Source organism: Phyllobates terribilis, unplaced genomic scaffold (assembly GCF_046119375.1).
Source record: "Phyllobates terribilis strain yellow unplaced genomic scaffold, ASM4611937v1 Scaffold_4__5_contigs__length_816908805, whole genome shotgun sequence".
Lineage (NCBI taxonomy): Eukaryota > Metazoa > Chordata > Amphibia > Anura > Dendrobatidae > Phyllobates > Phyllobates terribilis.
In genome coordinates, this window is record NW_027362764.1 from 281,504,758 (window position 1) to 281,524,437 (window position 19,680).

General features: G+C 42.9%; 1 protein-coding gene across 5 annotated transcripts in view; it reads left to right on the top strand.

Moving 5' to 3' along the window:
- The window catches only part of RP9 (RP9 pre-mRNA splicing factor), a 43,019-nt gene that overhangs the window by 13,586 nt on the left and 9,753 nt on the right, over window positions 1-19,680 (top strand). Inside the window, exons 1-8 of one of the 5 annotated variants that reach the window (XM_073678278.1) lie at window positions 194-358; window positions 756-869; window positions 2,182-2,303; window positions 2,492-2,677; window positions 8,525-8,555; window positions 10,036-10,165; window positions 11,436-11,527; window positions 18,994-19,055. In XM_073678278.1, coding sequence (XP_073534379.1) covers window positions 2,502-2,677; window positions 8,525-8,555; window positions 10,036-10,165; window positions 11,436-11,527; window positions 18,994-19,055 — 491 coding nt within the window. In that variant the 5' untranslated portion in view covers window positions 194-358; window positions 756-869; window positions 2,182-2,303; window positions 2,492-2,501. Of the gene's footprint in view, window positions 1-193; window positions 359-755; window positions 870-2,181; window positions 2,304-2,491; window positions 2,678-8,524; window positions 8,556-10,035; window positions 10,166-11,435; window positions 11,528-18,993; window positions 19,056-19,680 lie in introns of those variants that run through there. The other 4 variants (XM_073678280.1, XM_073678279.1, XM_073678277.1 and 1 more) reach the window with 4 other exon arrangements.

The window sequence follows — 19,680 nt, forward strand, 5'->3', positions numbered from 1 at the left end:
CGCACGTCACTGGGGACAGATGCAGGGTCTGGAGGGTCACGTGACACGGTGCTTTTTACTTAGTGATAACTCTATTTTTATCAGCATCCTCGGTCCTGGCATATAGTTGTACCGCAGCGGCTGCGCCGAGAAGGAGCAGCTTGTGATCTCTCCACAAGGGGGCGCGCTATCGGTTTCTTCCATTATAAACACTTCCGCCCATTGTCTTCCTGTCTGTGGCGACCGCCATCTTCCCGTAGCCCAGCGGTGTCATTCTACCAGGATGCTGTGTGTGGAATAATGGCGGCTTTATCATTGCGGCCTCTTGTAGTTGTAGTACGGGGTTTGTGACGTCTTCTATGAGGACCACAACATCCGGGTGAGTCCTGCGTGGACTGCACGGTGTTCTGAGCGCTTTATACAAGGGGATACCTGGGTGTGCTGTGCCTGCTGTGGGAGAATGTCCGTGTGTGTTCTCTGCTCCCCCTGTGATACACATGGTGCCGCCCTCGGTAGTGGGGTCTGTACCCGCTGTGGCATTGCTGGGCGCACAGTATGTGGAGGACATGGTGTCCCTCTGCGGCACCTGTAGTCTGTCCGCAGCTTTCCCCCAGTAATGCCCGGACACACCAGGGAATACTGTCTTCACGCTGGTAGAATTGAAAAAAAAAAACAAATCTATCATGCTAATTAACCTGAAAATGCCAAGTGGGCGGTCCCAAGCCAGGCAGGTGCTGTACCTGTTGTTACTGATCCCTCCCCTTTTGTGTTTTCAGCTCCGTCTATACTTTGGCCCTCTACGAGCCTTCCCCTGCTCCAGGCCGTGGTGTACGCTGTGCTGCCCATCACGGGCAGGACGAGAACTCTGGAACCATCAGTCAGCACCATGGGTAGGGTGTAGTGACCCGAGGAAGGGTCTAATGACCAGGGGGAGGGTGTAGTGACCCGAGGAAGGGTCTAATGACCAGGGGGAGGGTGTAGTGACCCGAGGAAGGGTCTAATGACCAGGGGGAGGGTGTAGTGACCCGAGGAAGGGTCTAATGACCAGGGGGAGGGTGTAGTGACCCGAGGAAGGGTCTAATGACCAGGGGGAGGGTGTAGTGACCCCGGGGAAGGGTGTAGTGACCTGAGGAAGGGTCTAATGACCAGGGGGAGGGTGTAGTGACCCCGGGGAAGGGTGTAGTGACCTGGTGCAGCGCTCGTTGCTGAGTGACATAAAGAATACAAATGTGTTTTCTACGACCGCTGAGCCCATCAGCTCCAGGGAAGGTTTGTTCTCGCGTCTCTTTAGAGGCGGTGTTCACATTATAACAGATGTGTTGTGGACATGGTTTTGTGGCACTTTGTAATATGGCAGTATTACTGGTCCTCCTGCCTTCCTCACAGACTTCGCAGGGCTACTGTTCCCATGTTACCTGACCTGTCCATCAGAGCCCTCCAATAGAAAACTCGTCAAGGGGCTGCCCACCACTGGACACACCATCTTAATTACTCAGGACCCCAATTATAATAAAGACAATGGATACCTCCTGCAGTTACCCGATTCCTGAGGGTGACATGACAGCATTGTGTCACCTGATCGCTGCAGTCAATGAGCAGCTCTGACAAACCAGTAAAACGCTGCAGCCAACCAGTGGTGGCTCATCAGCTGCAGCTACAGCAATGTCAGGTCACCCTCTGGGACTATGGCTGGAGCGGCGCTGCCGCAGGAGGGGAGGATACACTGATTTCATTGTAATAGAAGTCCTGAATTGATTAAGCCGGAGATGTCCAGAAGCGCACAACCCTTTGAAGTCTTTTTCTATTGGAGGACGCAGAGGGACCTGTCTGGTCACATGCTTCTCCACCAGGTGCTATTGTGGGAACTGTGGGGAAGCCTGCACTAACAAGCAGGATGAGAACCTGACATATATAGATTGATTAGTAAGTGGCACAAAATTATGTCTAAAACACATTTGCTAAAGTAGCCAACCCCTTTTTATGCACCAGCCAGCACTGTTATTGGTTAGTTGGGAGAAATCTGCTGCCAGACTCCCTTTAATAGTGTATGTAATTCTGCTGGTTGGCTGACATGGTTTCTTGGCTGGTTTACTTGCCTGTATTCTGTATATGACTAATGAGCCTTGTTAGGCTGGCCACATACATTAGGAATTAGGCTAAGAGTTCTCTTTCCTGACTCCCTCTATACTCCTTACACATTAGGTGGTGCGGCTCCTCTCTCACGCCCTCTGGATGTATGTGATTTATCTGAAAGAGGGGAGAGCCAGGAGAGCAAGCCTCAGGCGAGCCAGTGCCACACCACTGGAACCGCATCGGTACCAGAGGTAAGTATAGATGTTATTATTTTACCACGGGGAAACATAGGGATTGAGAAAGGGTTGTCTAAGTAGTGGACAAACCCTTTAATAGCATCTGTTTGTATTTGACAGTAAAATACAGTAGAGCTCTGAATGCTGCTTATGAAAAGACCCTATAAACGTCACTTCGTCTTAGTAATGTGGTTGTATTACAGGCAGTAGAAAATGTCCCACAGAAGGAAAGAAGATCGCAGGCGCCGGAGTGAAGAGGATGAGCCTGTGACACCAGGGAGCAGTAGTAGAAGCCACCATCATAGTGACAGAAAACGGAGACGGAGCAGCAGCAGTGGTGGTACCCACACCTCCCAGGAGATACAGAAGATCAAGCATGTTGAGATCTTGTAAGTTCAGGGCATTCAGGGCCAGGTGTCCTAACTTGAGCTCTGCAGCCTCATAGGCAGACATGAGACTATAGAGTTTGGGTCAGGAGACCCGCAAGTTCCAGACATGTGGCACTCGCGGGTGACCGTCAGTTAACGAGACATAATTGTATAGTTAGTTGAACGTAAGGCCACGTTCACACGTTCAGTATTTGGTCAGTATGTTATATCGGTATTTGTAAGCCAAAATCAGGAGTGGGACAATCAGAGGTAAAGTACCGTATTTTTCGGACTATAAGACACACTTTTTTCCTCCAAAATTTTGGAGGAAAATAAGGGGTGCGTCTTATAGTCCGAATGTTGGGGGGGGGGGGTGTATATATATGTGGGGTGTGGGGGGAGCGGTAGCGGTGGAGGAGCGGGGCTCAGGAGGCAGCAGCTGCCCGCTGCAGCCTACACTGTCCCCGCTGCTAAAGAAAATGAATATTCACTGCTCCCCACGCCCATGGGGCGTGGGGAGCACTGAATATTCATGCTCCTTAATAGCAGCACACAGTGTAGCCGCGCTGCGGCTCCTGCTGCTGCCGGAATCGCCTGTGCCCGCTGTTAAAGGGCATGAATATTCAACCTCTCTCCACGCCCATGGGCGTGGGGAGGGGGTGAATATTCATGCCCTTTAATAAGCGGGCACATGGTATAGCCCGGCAGCAGCAGGAGCCGCAGCGCGGCTACGCTGTGTGCCGGCTATGAAGGAGAGTGAAGTCACTGCTCCCCGCGCACACAGTCCCGGCATGGGGAGCAGTGACTTCCGGCAGCTGATCTCTCCTTGTGAGCCGCGCATGGCAGTGACGTCATGTGCAGCTCACATGGAGAGATCAGTTAGGGCAGACAGGACGCAGCACTGGAGGAGAGAGAAGAGAGGTGAGTAGGAGTGTTTATTTTTTTTTTTTTTATGTGCAGCATGATGGGGATTAGGGGGACCATGCACACCAGGATAAAGATGAGGGGGCCATACATACCAGGATAAGGATGAGGGGTGCCATGCATACCAGGATAGGGATTAGGGGTGCCATGCATACCAGGATAGGGATTAGGGGTGCCATGCATACCAGGATAGGGATTCGGGGTGCCATGCATACCAGGACAGGGATTCGGGGTGCCATGCATACCAGGACAGGGATTAGGGGTGCCATGCATACCAGGACAGGGATTATGGGTGCCAGGCATACCAGGATAGGGATTAGGGGTGCCAGGCATACCAGGACGGGGATTAGGGGTGCCATGTATACCAGGACGGGGATGAGGGGTGCCATGCATACCAGGACGGGGATTAGGGGTGCCATGCATACCAGGACTGGGATGAGAGGTGCCATGCATACCAGGATAGGGATTAGGGGTGCCATGCATACCAGAACAGGGATTAGGGGTGCCATGCATACCAGGATAAGGATGAGGGGTGCCATGCATACCAGGATAGGGATGAGGGGTGCCATGCATACCAGGATGGGGAGGAGGGGTGCCATGCATACCAGGATAGGGATGAGGGGTGCCATGCATACCATGATGGGGATTGCTGTGCCTTGCATACCAGGATAGGGATGAGGGGAGACATGCATACCAGGATAGGGATGAGGGGAGCCATGCATACCAGGATAGGGATGTGGGGAGCCATGCATACCAGGATAGGGAAGAGGGGAGCCATGCATACCAGGATAGGGATGAGGGGTGCCATGCATACCAGGATGGGGATTGCTGTGCTATGCATACCAGGATGGGGATTGCTGTGCTATGCATACCAGGATGGGGATTGCTGTGCCATGCATACCTGGACAGGGATGAGGGGTGCCATGCATACCAGGATAAGGATGGAGGGGTTCCATGCATACCAGGCTAGGGATGAGGGGTGCCATGCATACCAGGATGGAGATGGAGGGGTTCCATGCATACCAGGATGGGGATGGGGACCACGTATAAAAGGAAGGCGGGGGCATATATACCAGGATGGGGGATATTGTCAGAATTGGGGGACATTACCCCTATGCCAGTGTCAGCAGAAGACCCCCTCCCCCTTAACAGTGCATCATGAACACATTTTTGGCTTCAATGTTTTTTGTTTTTTTTTCCTCCTCTAAAACCTAGGTGCGTCTTATGGTCCGGTGCGTCTTATAGTCCGGAAAATACGGTATAATAGAAACAGATCACCACTTCTGTATTTTTTACCAACTCCTGGTTTTAACTTACAAATACTGAGGAAAAATACTGACCAAATAATGAACATGTGAACGTGGTCTAAGAGAAAAGAGACCGAGGTACAGCTGCAGGCAACTGCTTCTGAGAGTCATAACTTTATTTTCCATCCACATGGTGATAGCAGGGATTGTTTTTCTGTGGGACTAATTGTGGTTTTGAAAGACAATATTCATTTTACTCGTAAACAGGACAAAAACTTTCAAGTACTATGAAATATTGGGGAAAAAAACCCTCATTCCTGCCATTGTTTATTGGGTTTTGTTTTTACGGCGTTCATTGTGTTGGAATATCACCTGGCAATATGATTCTCCAGGTCAGTGTGATAACGGCATTTGTTTATGTCACAATATCCAGGACTTAGAACATTTTAATGTTTATGCTGATTGAGCTGTGTGAGGGCTCGTGTTTGAGTTGTGAGCGGACTCTCTTAATTGATATTATTTTGGGGTAGGTATGACGTTCTGATTTCTTCTTGGACATTTTTGCTGAATTGCAGCGACAAGAAAAAAGCAATTCTGGCGTTTTGAGTTTTTTTTTCTTTACAGCATTTTTTGATTGGATTAATTTTATATTTGGAGAGATTGGACCGTTGTAGACCCAGGAAAAACACCTATGTTCTTTTTTCTTTATTGTTAATGGAGGAAGAGAACGTAATTAAATATTTTGTATCTTTTTATATTTTTTTAGTCTCTTTAAGGGTATTGCGGTATATAGTTAACTTCAACTAGAAATAACAATTGCTCTGTTTATATGCTGGTGTCAGAGATTGATAACCGCATTTAATTAGTTAGATAGCAGCTACTGGATCTCACTCCGGCCGCTGTGATTACAAGATGTCAGCCGGCATTTCCCTGGTATGGATCATGCTCAGCTCCTGATCCCGCTGTATACATTGGGGACCCCATCTGTGATATTCTATTACGTTACATGTCGGGAAGGGATTAAAATCACTTTTATGGACTGCAGGTAAAAACTGTGGATTTGTTGATGTGCTTCAGATTTCATTATTGCAGTACAAAAGATAAAAATTGCAGCAAAATATAGATTTTCTCATGGATCTTAGTCCTTTCTTGCCAAAGCAATTTGAACAATGCAATTTCTTTCAGGTTTCTCCTTTTTTCCTGTTTTGGTTTCAAAGACAAAAAAAAATAAAATAGTACAAAAACATCCTAGGGCTTGTAGGTATGTTTTACCAAAATAATAATAGAATAGAACATGTATAAACAGCAATTAACCCTATTTTTATAGTATGTAGAAAGAACACGTCCATTTGTTTGTAAAACTTGCTGGTCATATGTTCAGGTTTTCAAGAAGTTATAAAGAAGTGAGCTGACCATTCTTCAGGCATTTTTCGCTCTGAAGACGCTATATACTCTTCAATACAAGGCAATGGGAAGATTCAAGAACCGTCAACTGCTCAAAGCACTCAGAAAATGACCGAAAAAATGTAAAAAAAAACCCAACATTTCAGGAAAAAACTACTGGCGTTTCCTGAAAAGTCTTCCTCTCCTACAATCCGGTGGGTTCGCCCAGGTGTAAAAGATGTGTACACACCCTTCTATGGACCCCTATTGGGCTTTATCTTACCCCATATGCCCCAATGGCCATGAGACTCCTATTAAGTGAATACCCCTTACACCAGCAGCCACCACTACGGCATCTTACACAATACATATTTATACCAGTCATTTAGCTGTATACATCATTTTGCACTGAGCTTCCCTTTGTGATGTATAAGGAAAAACTAATAGCTTAAAAAAAGGGGAAAGGGGTAAAAACTAATCTTTTGATGATCAGTCTCTTGTTTATTTCAGCAATCCAGCTATTTTTTCACTAACATGTGTTTATAAAGCTTTGCTTTATGTGGGGGAAATTGTATAATTTTTTGTCGCTGTTTTGCAATGCGAACAAAGAAAACAAGAAATGTTTGGTATAGTTTATTAATAGTTCGTGTTCACATTGTACACTAAACCTGTTGAATTACTTCTTCGGGTTAATATGATCATGTGGATGCCTAATTGGTACAGATTTTGTGTTATGTATTTAATAAGAAAAAAGTGTTTCTTTTCTTTCCTCAGGGGTGAGGAATTTTTTTTTGTTTATCCCTAATTTGTCTCCCAAGAGATGATATTGTTTTCCCTTTTTTTGTGCATTTCTTCCACAAAAAGTGAGGCATCCATAGGAGCCCGAACTGCAGAGGAATACAGCCCACTATGGTGACAGAAGTCACTGGTAAAGCTGTGTGGATCTGCTAGGACCCAATAGTGCTGCTATGCCAGGAATGCTTCTATTCAGTGCTTAGCACATGTTGGGTACTATGTAGTCAAAAATAAATGAAAGAGGTGGTATAGACTGCTTCTTTCTACTCCTGAGGGTCTACTGCTGTCACACTTGCTCCTGCTAGATAACGGGGAGCTTTAACCTGGTACTATTCATTTACAATAGTGCAGGATTAATGGGAACCCATTCCATCCAGAACCACTACTGATAGGCAGGTAAATAGCATTAAAAGCCTGCCTTACTGGAGCAGCGGCTACAGGGAGAAAATGACAGTCATAGGGGCGGTGTTGGGAGCTATTACACTCACCGCTCACTATACTCTGAGTAGGCTTTAGTCTCTCCCCAGCACATTGACTGACAGCCTGTTGTACAGCGTGTGTGCAGAGCAGGCTGTCAGTCAGCATATCCGGGAGTGCTTACAGCCACGCTCTGTGTAGTGAGGGGTGACTTAATAGCGCCCTGCACTGTTTCAACGATCGAGTGGCTGCAGGGAGGATATAAGTTCATTTTCTCAATAAAGTAGCCTAACATGATTATAACACTATTTACCTTCACTGTAAATCTGTAGGTAAATAGCTTTTCTGGATGTGACAGTTTCCCTTTAATGTGCCTCTGTCAGCACAGAATGACTGTTCAAACCAAGTACAGGCTCTCGGTGCAGCATGGCGGGACCAATCATTCATATACACCTTTCCACTTGTTTTCCATCTATCTCCACCCTTCTCTGGCCCTATGAAGCCAGAGCTGTCAATCAAGGAAGAGGTGGGTGGGGGGTAAAGACTGAATGGAAACAAACAGGTAGATTTGCTGAGTTTCGTACACTGCATATTTTTGAAAAAATGCAAGTAACCTATTTTGCCTAATGGGTGCAGAAATGGTTAAGAAAATCCGCAACATCAAAAACTCACCAAAAGCTCATCATGGGAACATAGCCTTGAAGTCCACTACCAAGCATTGTAAATTAACTAAGTTGTTATGAGGTTAAGATAAGCATTGTGTCAAATAAATGCTAAATTTATGCTAAAGAAGTCAAAGTAACTCAGCTATGTTGGTAACAAAAAAAGTATGCCTCTCAGAATGCAGAAGGTGAGAAAAACGACTGGTCTTGAGGTCTAAATCCGATAAGAATTAGATATGCCATTAGGGATTAGCATGCTCTTCGGGGACCTGCTACATTTTTTCCATTATCATGTTCCTGTTAGTGTTGAAGCTATTGTTCTCTCTGCAGTTTTTGCAGCAGTTCTTGCCATTTTAGCAGGAGTGTATGTAACACTGGCAGTTTCTACTGATTCACTACGGATATTCATCCTTCTTTATGTTTTTTGTCTTTGTTTTTAGCTATGAGAAACCTCCACCAGGACTAATTAAGGTAATTTTTGTGTATATAGAAGTATAATATAGCAGTCACACCATGAAAAAAAAAACAAAGACATAAACACAATACACAAATACCCTGCAATAAAGGGTAAAATAATGCGAAAGCCATCCTGCCTCATCACGGCGACCCTTATGGGACAGTCCTAACTCTAATATTTAAAAACCATGGCTTATGCTCTTTCTACATACAGTTTGTACAGTATCATTATCGCAGCACACATTGCGCTGCCCTACCCATACAGCATCCATATCACGCATTAGGTCACATTCACACTGCATGCTTTTCCTGGTCAGTTTAACAATCATAGCCATGGTTTATTACTAACACATCCTGCAGCTCACCCTCAGTCTGGATTGCTCTAGTCAAATATACCATGGATTCTTGTGATAATCTGCAGCTGAAAATTCTATTTCTTCTGCAGTTTTGCATGCAAACTACCTTTGAGGTTTATTAGAACTAACCCATGGCTTTTCAGCAAAGAATGTGCCAATAATGAGAAGGCTGCGGATTATAAAATGTAAAAATCCTACATAGAAAAAATTAGGAGTATACAGCCGAATAGAGGTAAAATATAACAAATTTTATTGAACAGGAATAATAAAAATGATTAAAAACCAACAAAGAAGTTGTACCAAGAATATAAACCTGACCTAGGGAACATGCATACTATGTCACAAGTTTTTCAAAACATAAGTATAGATCTATCTTGGAAACAATAGGTGGATAAATATACACCATATACTAAATCACAAATATTACAACGGGTAAGTATGAGTATATCCTGGAGAATGTGAGTGGATAGAACAGGGCATCAGAAAAAAAGATTACTTATAGGTACTCAATATTGGATAGTTACACAGTGTTAACATGCCCACATGTCAATACCACACCATCAACAGGAATAATCACAGGTAATTATCCTGTCATAGGATTTTACTCAAAAGAAACCCCGCCATACACATAAACAAGATATACCAAAGGGAGCAATAAGTACTCTGTTAAAGTGCATAGATGTCTCATAATCCATCAAAGTAAACTCATATTTACCCAAGGTCAGGAAGAAGTGGTCCACAGAGTGCCCCTAAATTGGGTTATAAAATGTACAGCCATTATTCTGCGTAGTGTTTTTTCATGAGAATACCTGTCCCTATGGTTTGCTGGCACAGTTGCCGCGGATTCTGTCTAGGAATTCATACATGCATCCAGACAGACTCTTCAACCTGTGAACATTGCTTTACATATCTCATTGTATCAAATCCTACCCATGGCATTGAAGGAAGTGTGTCAGTGGGTTTACCCAGCAAGGGGTGTTTAATCAGACCTACCCAGTACAGTAAGGTGGGAATACACGCCTCTGCCCTTCTCCTTCTTAGTGCTGCCAGTAGTTTTGCAGTGCTAGAACTGTTGACACACTCCCTTTAAGACATGACATATTAAGTACATTATTGTTGATTCTTTTTTCTCATCTCAGGAAGATGAGCCAAAACCTGAAGACTGTATTCCTGATTTGCCTGGCAATGAACATGCCAGAGATTTCCTTGCACATGCTCCTACCAGAGGACTATGGATGCCCTTGGGCAAAGAAGTAAAGGTTATGCAATGTGAGTAAACTCAACGGCCATGTTGTCCTAGTAAAGCCTCTCCTTCGTCTTGAAAATAATAATATTACGCTATGCAGTGCTATTTTTCCTATGAAACAAGGCAGCACAACCTGATGGGCCCAATTCTAAGTTACAGTATTAGGGTCCAGAACAAATGCATAGATAGGACCTACATACACAAGGTATCCTCTTGATATTATACTCTAATCTCCTCTCTATCAACACTGCCATCATTACCATATGGAATGTCAGGAGGAAGATTTAGGCCTTGCTTCTACAGCTGAACAATAGTGGCCGATTGACCCTTAATTACCCTATTTTAATTGAAATAAACTACAAAGTGTTAATGTGCTGATATCTGACACCCCCTACAGTAGCCTGGTGGCCCTGGTTACTTTCCTAATTGCTTATGGCACTGGAAAACCGCAATGCTATATACATCATGGACCGGCCTGAATGCCATTAGCCTTTGGATAAGTACTTACAACTACAATCTCGCTTAGAAGACCTTCTTTTATTCTTCCTAGCCACCAAACAAACCTTAAGAGCTGCTTGGCAATGCCAGCATTTGACTTCTCTCAGGGCAAATGGGGTTTATTATGGTATCATATGGTCAATGTAAAAAATTACCTTTATTTTCCCATGTAGACAGGAGAAATTTAGTCAAAGCTGGATCCTGGTGTGTGTACATTGTTTTCACTCTACAATTGTCTCCATTTTCTGTTATCCTCTTAGAAAGATCCAACTACTACCATCCACCTTCTCTACCTAGGTGGCTACTCTCCAGCATTATCACCCTGCTGGTTTATTATCTCCAGTGGCTGGCCTACTGCTGCGTACTTATGGCTGAATCTCATTAAAGGTCTTTTACTTTTATTAATCTGAACACTCAAGAGAGACATTAAACAGAATAAAAGGCTGTGGGGTCCATCAGTCATTGGTGTCAGTTGTGCGATAATGGTTGTATAATGGAAAGCACAACACAGAGCCTAAAAAGAATACCGTAGCTTGCGTCTGAAGAATAGTGGTTGCAGAACACTAAAGGATGATGCTACAGCAACTAGTCTGGACGTCACTTATTAAGATGTCTCTTGCCCTCCTGCATCCGTATCATAGTCACCAAGCTCCTCATTGTCTTGTCATATATTCATGATCTGGTCGATTACAATCCACGGGTTGCTAGCTGCCATTTATAGAATGTGTCCTGTACTACATTTTCAGCTCACCCTTTACATACACTCCTGTAAACAGGCATCATGTGCTTCTTTAGGTTGGAGATGTAAGCAGTATGGTCACAGAACTGGTGATCGTGAATGTCCATATTTCATCAAAGGCAATCAAAAAATTGAGCAGTTCAGAGTGGTAAGTGAAAAAGTGGACTATTATTTTTGTAGTGGTCACACCAGTTAGTTGCGTAATTATCAATTGAAATATATATATTTAATTTATATCCATATTTATTTTCTGTAAGTAGGTCCCTGGCAATTATTATATTGCTGTTCAGCAGTTTACAATCATGGGCTCCTTCATGCAATTTTGTATCCAAGTGTAATATTTTTCATGTTTTCACATATTCACACATACACATTTAAGAGAAAAACACAATAAAAAATGAAAGCACTTTACCACGCATATGGACATACAGGTGCATCTCACTAAATTAGAATATCATCAAAATGTTAATTTATTTCAGTTCTTCAATACAAAATGTGAAACTCATATATTATATAGAGTCATTACAAAGTAATCTGTTTCAAGTGATTATTTCTGTTATATTGATGATTATGGCTTACAGCCAATGAAAACACAAAAGTCATTATCTCAGTAAATTAGAATACTTTATAACAACAGCTTGAAAAATGATTTTAAAATCCAAAATGTTGGCCTACTGAAATGTATGTTCAGTAAATGCACTCAATACTTGGTTGGGGCTCCTTTTGCATCAATTACTGCATCAATGCGGCGTGGCATGGAGGCGATCAGCCTGTGGCACTGCTGAGGTGTTATGGAACCCCAGGTTGCTTTGATAGCAGCCTTCAGCTCGTCTGCATTGTTGGATCTGGTATCTCTCATCTTCCTCTTGACAATACCCCATAGATTCTCTATGGGGTTAAGGTCAGGCGTGTTTGCTGGCCAATCAAGCACAGTGATACTGTTGTTTTTAAACCATGTATTGGTACTTTTGGCAGTGTGGACAGGTGCCATGTCCTGCTGGAGAATGAAATTTCCATCTCCAAATAGCTTGTCGGCAGAGGGAAGCATGAAGTGCTCTAAAATTTCCTGGTAGACGGCTGCGCTGACTTTGGTCTTGATAAAACACAGTGGACCTACACCAGCAGATGACATGGCTCCCCAAACCATCACTGATTGTGGACACTTCACACTAGACCTCAAGCAGCTTGGACTGTGTGCCTCTCCACTCTTCCTCCAGACTCTGGGACCTTGATTTCCAAATGAAAATTGGAACTCTGGGACCTTGTGGAGTATGTCAATGACTGCCTTCTGGACATCTGTCAAGTCAGCAGTCTTCCACATGATTGTGGAACCTACTGAAACAGACTAAAGGACCTTTTTAAACGTTTAGGAAGCCTTTGCTTGTGTTTTTTGTTAATTATTTTAATTTACTGAGATAATGACTTTTGTGTTATCATTGGCTGTAAGCCATAATCCTCAACATTAACAGAAATAAACACTTGAAACAGATCACTCTGTTTGTAATGACTATATAATATATGAGTTTCACTTTGTATTGAAGAACTGAAATAAATTAACTTTTTGATGATATTCTAATTTTGTGAGATGCACCTGTACCTGTACGTACATGTTGAGGTGCCTGGATGTGGAAGCTTCCTCGACACGCAGCTGAGCTCTGGTCTCGACTGTGAAACGTTTAGATCCCTTCAGTCTCTGACAGCGGCATTTAAATGACGACACAGCCGGTGCGTGCGCAAGTCCGTTCCCATCGACCTCTTATGACGTGATTGTTGGGCGACGATGAGTTACTAGGACAGCTGAGAGCCTGCTGCCATCTTGTACTCCTTTGAAGCTCAGCTATATGCTAAGCTTCAATGTAGATGAGGATTTTCACTATATACTCTTACTGCGGTATTGCAGTATATACACTGCTCAAAAAAATTAAGGGAACACTCAAATAACACATCCTAGATTTGAATGAATGAAATATTCTCATTGAATACTTTGTTCTGTACAAAGCTGAATGTGCTGACAACAAAATCACACAAAAATCATCAATGGAAATCAAATTTATTAACCAATGGAGGCCTGGATTTGGAGTCACCCCCCCCCCCCCCAAAAAAAAATTAAAGTGGAAAAACGCACTACAGGCTGATCCAACTTTGATGTAATGTCCGTAAAACAAGTCAAAATGAGGCTCAGTATTGTGTGTGGCCTCCACGTGCCTGTATGACCGCCCTACAATGCCTGGACATGCTCCTGATGAGGTTGCGGATGGTCTCCTGTGGGATCTCCTCCCAGACCTGGACTAAAGCATCCACCAACTCCTGAACAGTCTGTGGTGCAACGTGACGTTGGAGGATGGAGCGAGACATGATGTCCCAGATGTGCTCAATCGGATTTAGGTCTGGGGAACGGGCGGGCCAGTCCATAGCTTCAATGCCTTCATCTTGAAGGAACTGCTGACACACTCCACATGAGGTCTGGCATTGTCTTGCATTAGGAGGAACCCAGGGCCAACTGCACCAGCATATGGTCTCACAAGGGGTCTGAGGATCTCATCTTGGTACCTAATGGCAGTCAGGCTACCTCTGGCGAACACATGGAGGACTGTGCGGCCCCCCAAAGAAATGCCACCCCACACCATTACTGACCCACTGCCAAACCGGTCATGCTGAAGGATGTTGCAGGCAGCAGATCGCTCTCCACGGCGTCTCCAGACTCTTGTCACGTCTGTCACATGTGCTAAGTGTGAACCTGCTTTCATCTGTGAAGAGCACAGGGCGCCGGTGGCAACTTTGCCAATCCTGGTGTTCTGTGGCAAATGCAAAGCATCCTGCACGGTGTTGGGCTGTGAGCACAACCCCCATCTGTGGATGTCGGGCCCTCATACCACCCTCATGGAGTCGGTTTCTAACCATTTGTGCAGACACATGCACATTTGTGGCCTGCTGGAGGTCATTTTGCAGGGCTCTGGCAGTGCTCCTCCTGTTCCTCCTTGCACAAAGGCGGAGTTAGCGGTCCTGCTGCTGGGTTGTTGCCCTCCTACGGCCCCCTCCACGTCTCCTGGTGTACTGGCCTGCCTCCTGGAAGCGCCTCCAGCCTCTGGACACTACGCTGACAGACACAGCAAACCTTCTTGCCACAGCTCTCATTGATGTGCCATCCTGGATGAGCTGCACTACCTGAGCAACTTCTGTGGGTTGTAGAGTCCGTCTCATGCTACCACGAGTGTGAAAGCACAACCAACATTCAAAAGTGACCAAAACATCAGCCAGAAAGCACTGGTACTGAGATGTGGTCTGTGGTCCCCACCTGCAGAACCACTCCTTTATTGAGGGTGTCTTGATAATTGCCAATAATTTCCATCTATTGTCTATTCCATTTGCACAACAGCATGTGAAATTGATTGTCAATCAGTGTTGCTTCCTAAGTGGACAGTTTGATTTCACAGAAGTTTGATTTACTTGTTGTATATGTTATATTCTGTTGTTTAAGTGTTCCCTTTATTTTTTGAGCAGTGTAGTATAAGCATTTAGATGATCACATGTTAAAGTCCTCTAAGAAGATTAAAAAATAATTAAACAGTTAAAATCAAATAAAAAATCTAGAAATTTTAATGGCCCTCTTTTTTCCCTCCATTAAAAAGGAAGAAATTTAAAAAAAAATAAAACATTTTTGGTGTCAAGACGTCCAAAAAAGTTGATTTACCAAAATATAAAGCCGATTAACCCAATCGGTAAATGTTGTAACGGGAAAAAAAAAATTGAAATGACAAAATTTTGGATTTTTGGTCACCACACGTCCCACTAAAAACAATAGCATAAGAAGTGATAAAAACATCTTATGGACCTCAAAATGGTATGGATGAAAAGGTCTTATCGCCACGCCAAAAACAAGCCCTCACACAGCTCTATTGATGGAAGAGTAAAAATGTTACGGGTCTCGGAAACATGAGATACAAACTAATTTTTTTTTTTACAAACTTCTGAATATTTTCTCACCACTTACAGTAAATAAGAAAAAATATGCACGTTTGAGAATCAGGTTTCAGGTCATTTTTAATATACAATATCATGGTGGAATTGCATATTTTTCACCATACTGCCCCACTTGGAATTTCTTTGCTGTTATTCAGTAGATATAAAATCTACTGAATAACAGCAAAACTACAACTCATCCCGCTAAAAGCAAGCCCTCATATGATGTCGAAGAGCAGGAAAAACAAAAGCACAAAAATTATATATTGCCCCAGATCAAAGGGATTAACCCTTTGGTGCCATCTGATGTACTGCACATTTAAGGCAGAGGAGCCTGGGTCTTGTGGACAGAGGTCATACATTTATGGCGCTGCCATGACATGGCCTCAGCAGTGTATGCCAGCATTAATGCACAGCCAAGCTCTTTCTGCAATAGTCGAAATCGGACATAATTCCGGTCATGGCCATTTTACTCATTAGATGCCACTGTGAATGCCCATAGCAATCAGAGTCCCTATGTGTTGGTATAGCAGTAACTCTCTATTCCTATTAAATCTTGCGAGAGATGGCTGTCAATAGGATGCTTGTCAGCGCAATGTTGCTGGACGCCATGCCTTAATTTCAGAGTAATGCAGTATGTTATAGAGGCCAGCAAGTCATCATATGTATAAGTCCACAAGTGACCAGGCTTGAAAGGCCTCTAATCACACTTTATTTTCTCTGCTTTTGCCTCTTCAGTTTTCAGCAGCTGTAACTTACTTTTTTTCCTATTTTTTTTTTCTGGTGTGGCATTATGAGGCCTTATCTTATGCAGGAAAACATGCTATATTCAGCATCTTTAGGGGTTCTTATATAGTACTGTCATATTTATAATTTTTTTTTTCCCAACACAAATTTAGGAAACGCAAATGATTTTAATGTTTTTTGTTTCTCATAAGCTTTTAAATGAATTCTTCAGGTTTTCCTGTTATGTAGATACCTATTATGCATAGGTTTTTATTTCTTACACAATATGTCTCCGAAAAGGTCATAAAATATCTTTTGACATTATTTTTTTTATATTGTGCATTTTTCACTGTAACAGGGGAATCCATAGGAGTGACAATACGTACCTGGCAAAGCCGATATGAGTCTGATAAATCCCCTTCGCTCGGCTCTGCCAAGCAGAAACCATAGCAAAAATGCAAACTGGTCACTGTACATAATACATAAGTTATATACCAAAACTGTCTCAGTGAAAAATGTCAGGTATTAAAGCATCCAACCCTATTTTTTATTGATTAACACTGATTGGTTTTATGATGATTAGGCCTCATTCACACGTCCGTGCTTAAACACATACGTGAAAAAATTGTATCAATGTTGTGCATCAGTGTGTCATCAGATTGTCCATGTTTACCGTCAGTCTGTCAGCCGTGTGTCCATTTTTACCATCAGTGTGTTTCATGGATAGATAAACTACAGGGAGAGAAAAATCTGGGAATTCAAATTGATAAGGATGTTCAGTTCCTTAACAACAGGACTCAATCTAACACCTGGGTTTATGACTCACTGCATGGACACAATTCACACCTCCAGATAATTAAACATTCCCAGAGCCTCTTCTCTATTTGCAACAAAAAATCCTAATTTGATCTCCTTGACTTATCAGTAACAGGCATCTCCCCCTCCACCTCATGAACAAATGTTTGCTGTAACATCTCTAAATGTTGTGCCTTGTATCTTTTTAATTCATTTGTAATATTGCCTGACGAAGGAGCCTCTGTGCTCTGAAAGCTTGTATATATATTTTTTTTCTGGTTAGCCAATAAAGGTATCACTCTGAGAATACTTTTGTCATTTTTTGGCATAAAAGTATTTACATCAATTTTTCTGGCTAACATGGTACCGCTATGTAACTTTGTATTGTACATCATGGATTATAAAGTTTCTCCTGTACTTTGCAGTACATCCACTTTTGGTTTACGAGAGTGAGTATGTTACAGCACTTTTCGTCTATAAGGCTAAGTGCCCACAATGCAGAAATGCTGCATATTTTTTCCGCTTCTCCCTGTCAGGAAAAAGGCATGCTTTTTTTACATGCCTTCTTCCTGCCAGGTAGAAGCGTTTGTCAAGCGTTTTTGCATGCATTTCTGCATGCGGTTTGTTAAGCGCTTTTCCAAGCGATTTTAGCATCACTTGGAAAGTGCTTGACAACTTGGTCACACTATATAAATCCATGCAACCGGCATGGATTTATATAGTGTGACCAAGTTAATAGTTAAAAAAAAATTAAAATAATAAAAAATAAAGATTATACTTACCTTCCGATGGCCCCCGGTCTTTTCTCCCCTGCGTCCGGTCTCTTGCACTGCTCGCGGTGGTGTGAAAGGACCTTTCATGACGTCATTTAGTCATGTGACAGGTCACGCGACCGCTGATGTCACATGACTAAATGACGTCACCGCAGGTCCTTTTAGACCATCGCAAGCTGCCCAGCACACCGGACGCATCGCTGAGGAGGCCGGGGGCCATAGGAAGGTAAGTATAATCTTTATTTTTTATTTTAAATTATTTTGTTTTACAGGTACTATGGTACCCAGGTCTTGTTGAGAGTCTCCTCTTCTCCATACCCGGGTACCATCCGCACATTGAATCGCTTAATATCCGCATGTGCACATGGAGTGATGCGGATATCAAGCTTTTCAATGCAAGTCAATGGCAGCAATTACGCTGCGTGTCCGCAAAATTAATGGACATGCTGCGTATTTTTCCGCAATGATAATCCGCAGCGGAAATCTCCGCAGCATGTGCACAGCACATGCGGATTACCATTGGGGAACATGGGGCACGTATTGCAAAGCATTTTTAAGCGTTTTTGCTGCGGAAATTCTGCGGCAAAAATGCTTGAAAAATGCATAGTGGGCACGCAGCCTTAATGCTAGTAGAGAGCTTCATCATATGTGACCTACACAACAGTAGCCACATCATGACAGCTAATTAGCCTTCAAGTGATCTCCTTGCATACCCTGTCTTTTATTGAAGTAATCACTTTTGAGTTTAGGGAAAATACATTAAGACATTATTATTTTGGCATCATTGGGGTATTCTCGCCAGACCACCCTCTTCTATAAGCAGAAGCATTAGAAAGTTTGTATGGCATAAGCAGTCGCACACAGCTTCCACTAGCGGTATCTGCCAATTACAGATGCCAGACCCTCAAGGATCGCTTCATTCTGAGAAGCGGTTGCCCAATAAGTTAGCTTTATAGAAAATATATAAATATTCATTACCTTTTTTTTCCATTACTGGCAACAGAACATTCCACCTTTCTATCAATAAATAATATCCATAGCCGCCTTGGTGGAAGTATCATCTGTCCTGCCCAGGCCATAGTGTTATCTGTAAGGGAAGCAGGGAAAGAAAGTAATCCTGATTTTCCAGCGTTCTGACCATGTCACATTGCTAAATTCTCTACTAGAAAATGCTAACTTTTACATTTGGTATCTTTTAATATTGTGAATTGTAAAGTTTCCTTAAACAGTTATTGTACATAATGATTATTCTCTTTATTTGTAGATGATGACTTTGACATGACCTTCATAGATCTTCACCAAGATAAAACACGTGTGAATTGTAAATTTTTTTGTTTGTGTCCATTTTTCATTTCTTTAGGCTCATGAAGACCCAATGTATGGCTTACTAAAGGAGAAAGAAAATGAAGAAAAGCAGATGAGGTAATAACTATACAAGGCCCTCTTTAAAGGGCATCTCCAAAGTCCAGACCTTTAAAGCAGAGGCTTCTGGTACAGGCCTAAGCATAATACACCAAACCCCCACATATTTGGCCCATGCAAACAGTTACCCATTTTCTGCCACTAGGGGCTCTTTCATTTATCAGGGTTTTTTGTATGTGTGCTCTCCACTGTCTCAGTAGGTAGATCACAGATCCATTGCAAATAATCTGCTTTTTCACCAGCCCATTTTTTTTCTTTTAGACTGGTTGTCCACAAAAAAAATACGGAGACATGTCCTACTTTGATCTGTTTTGCAGATCAAACTCAGCTATGCAAATCGATGGCCCCGTAAAAAAAACCTGATGGCACTCAGATGTCATCAGTTTGCTGTCCACATTTACTGTTTAATGTATACAAGCTGAGATATTTTTCTTCATACAAGGAAAACAGATGCAACATTTATTTTTTAAACTAACAAGTGGATCAAAAATGGATCCAGCACGCTAAAAAAAACACGTACTATTTTTCACATATGAGGAAAAAAAAACTGATGTGTGAAACCGGCCTACGGAGGAATTCTACCCAGTAAGAGCTGCATCTGGGCTTTGAAGACCAAAAGCTTTTA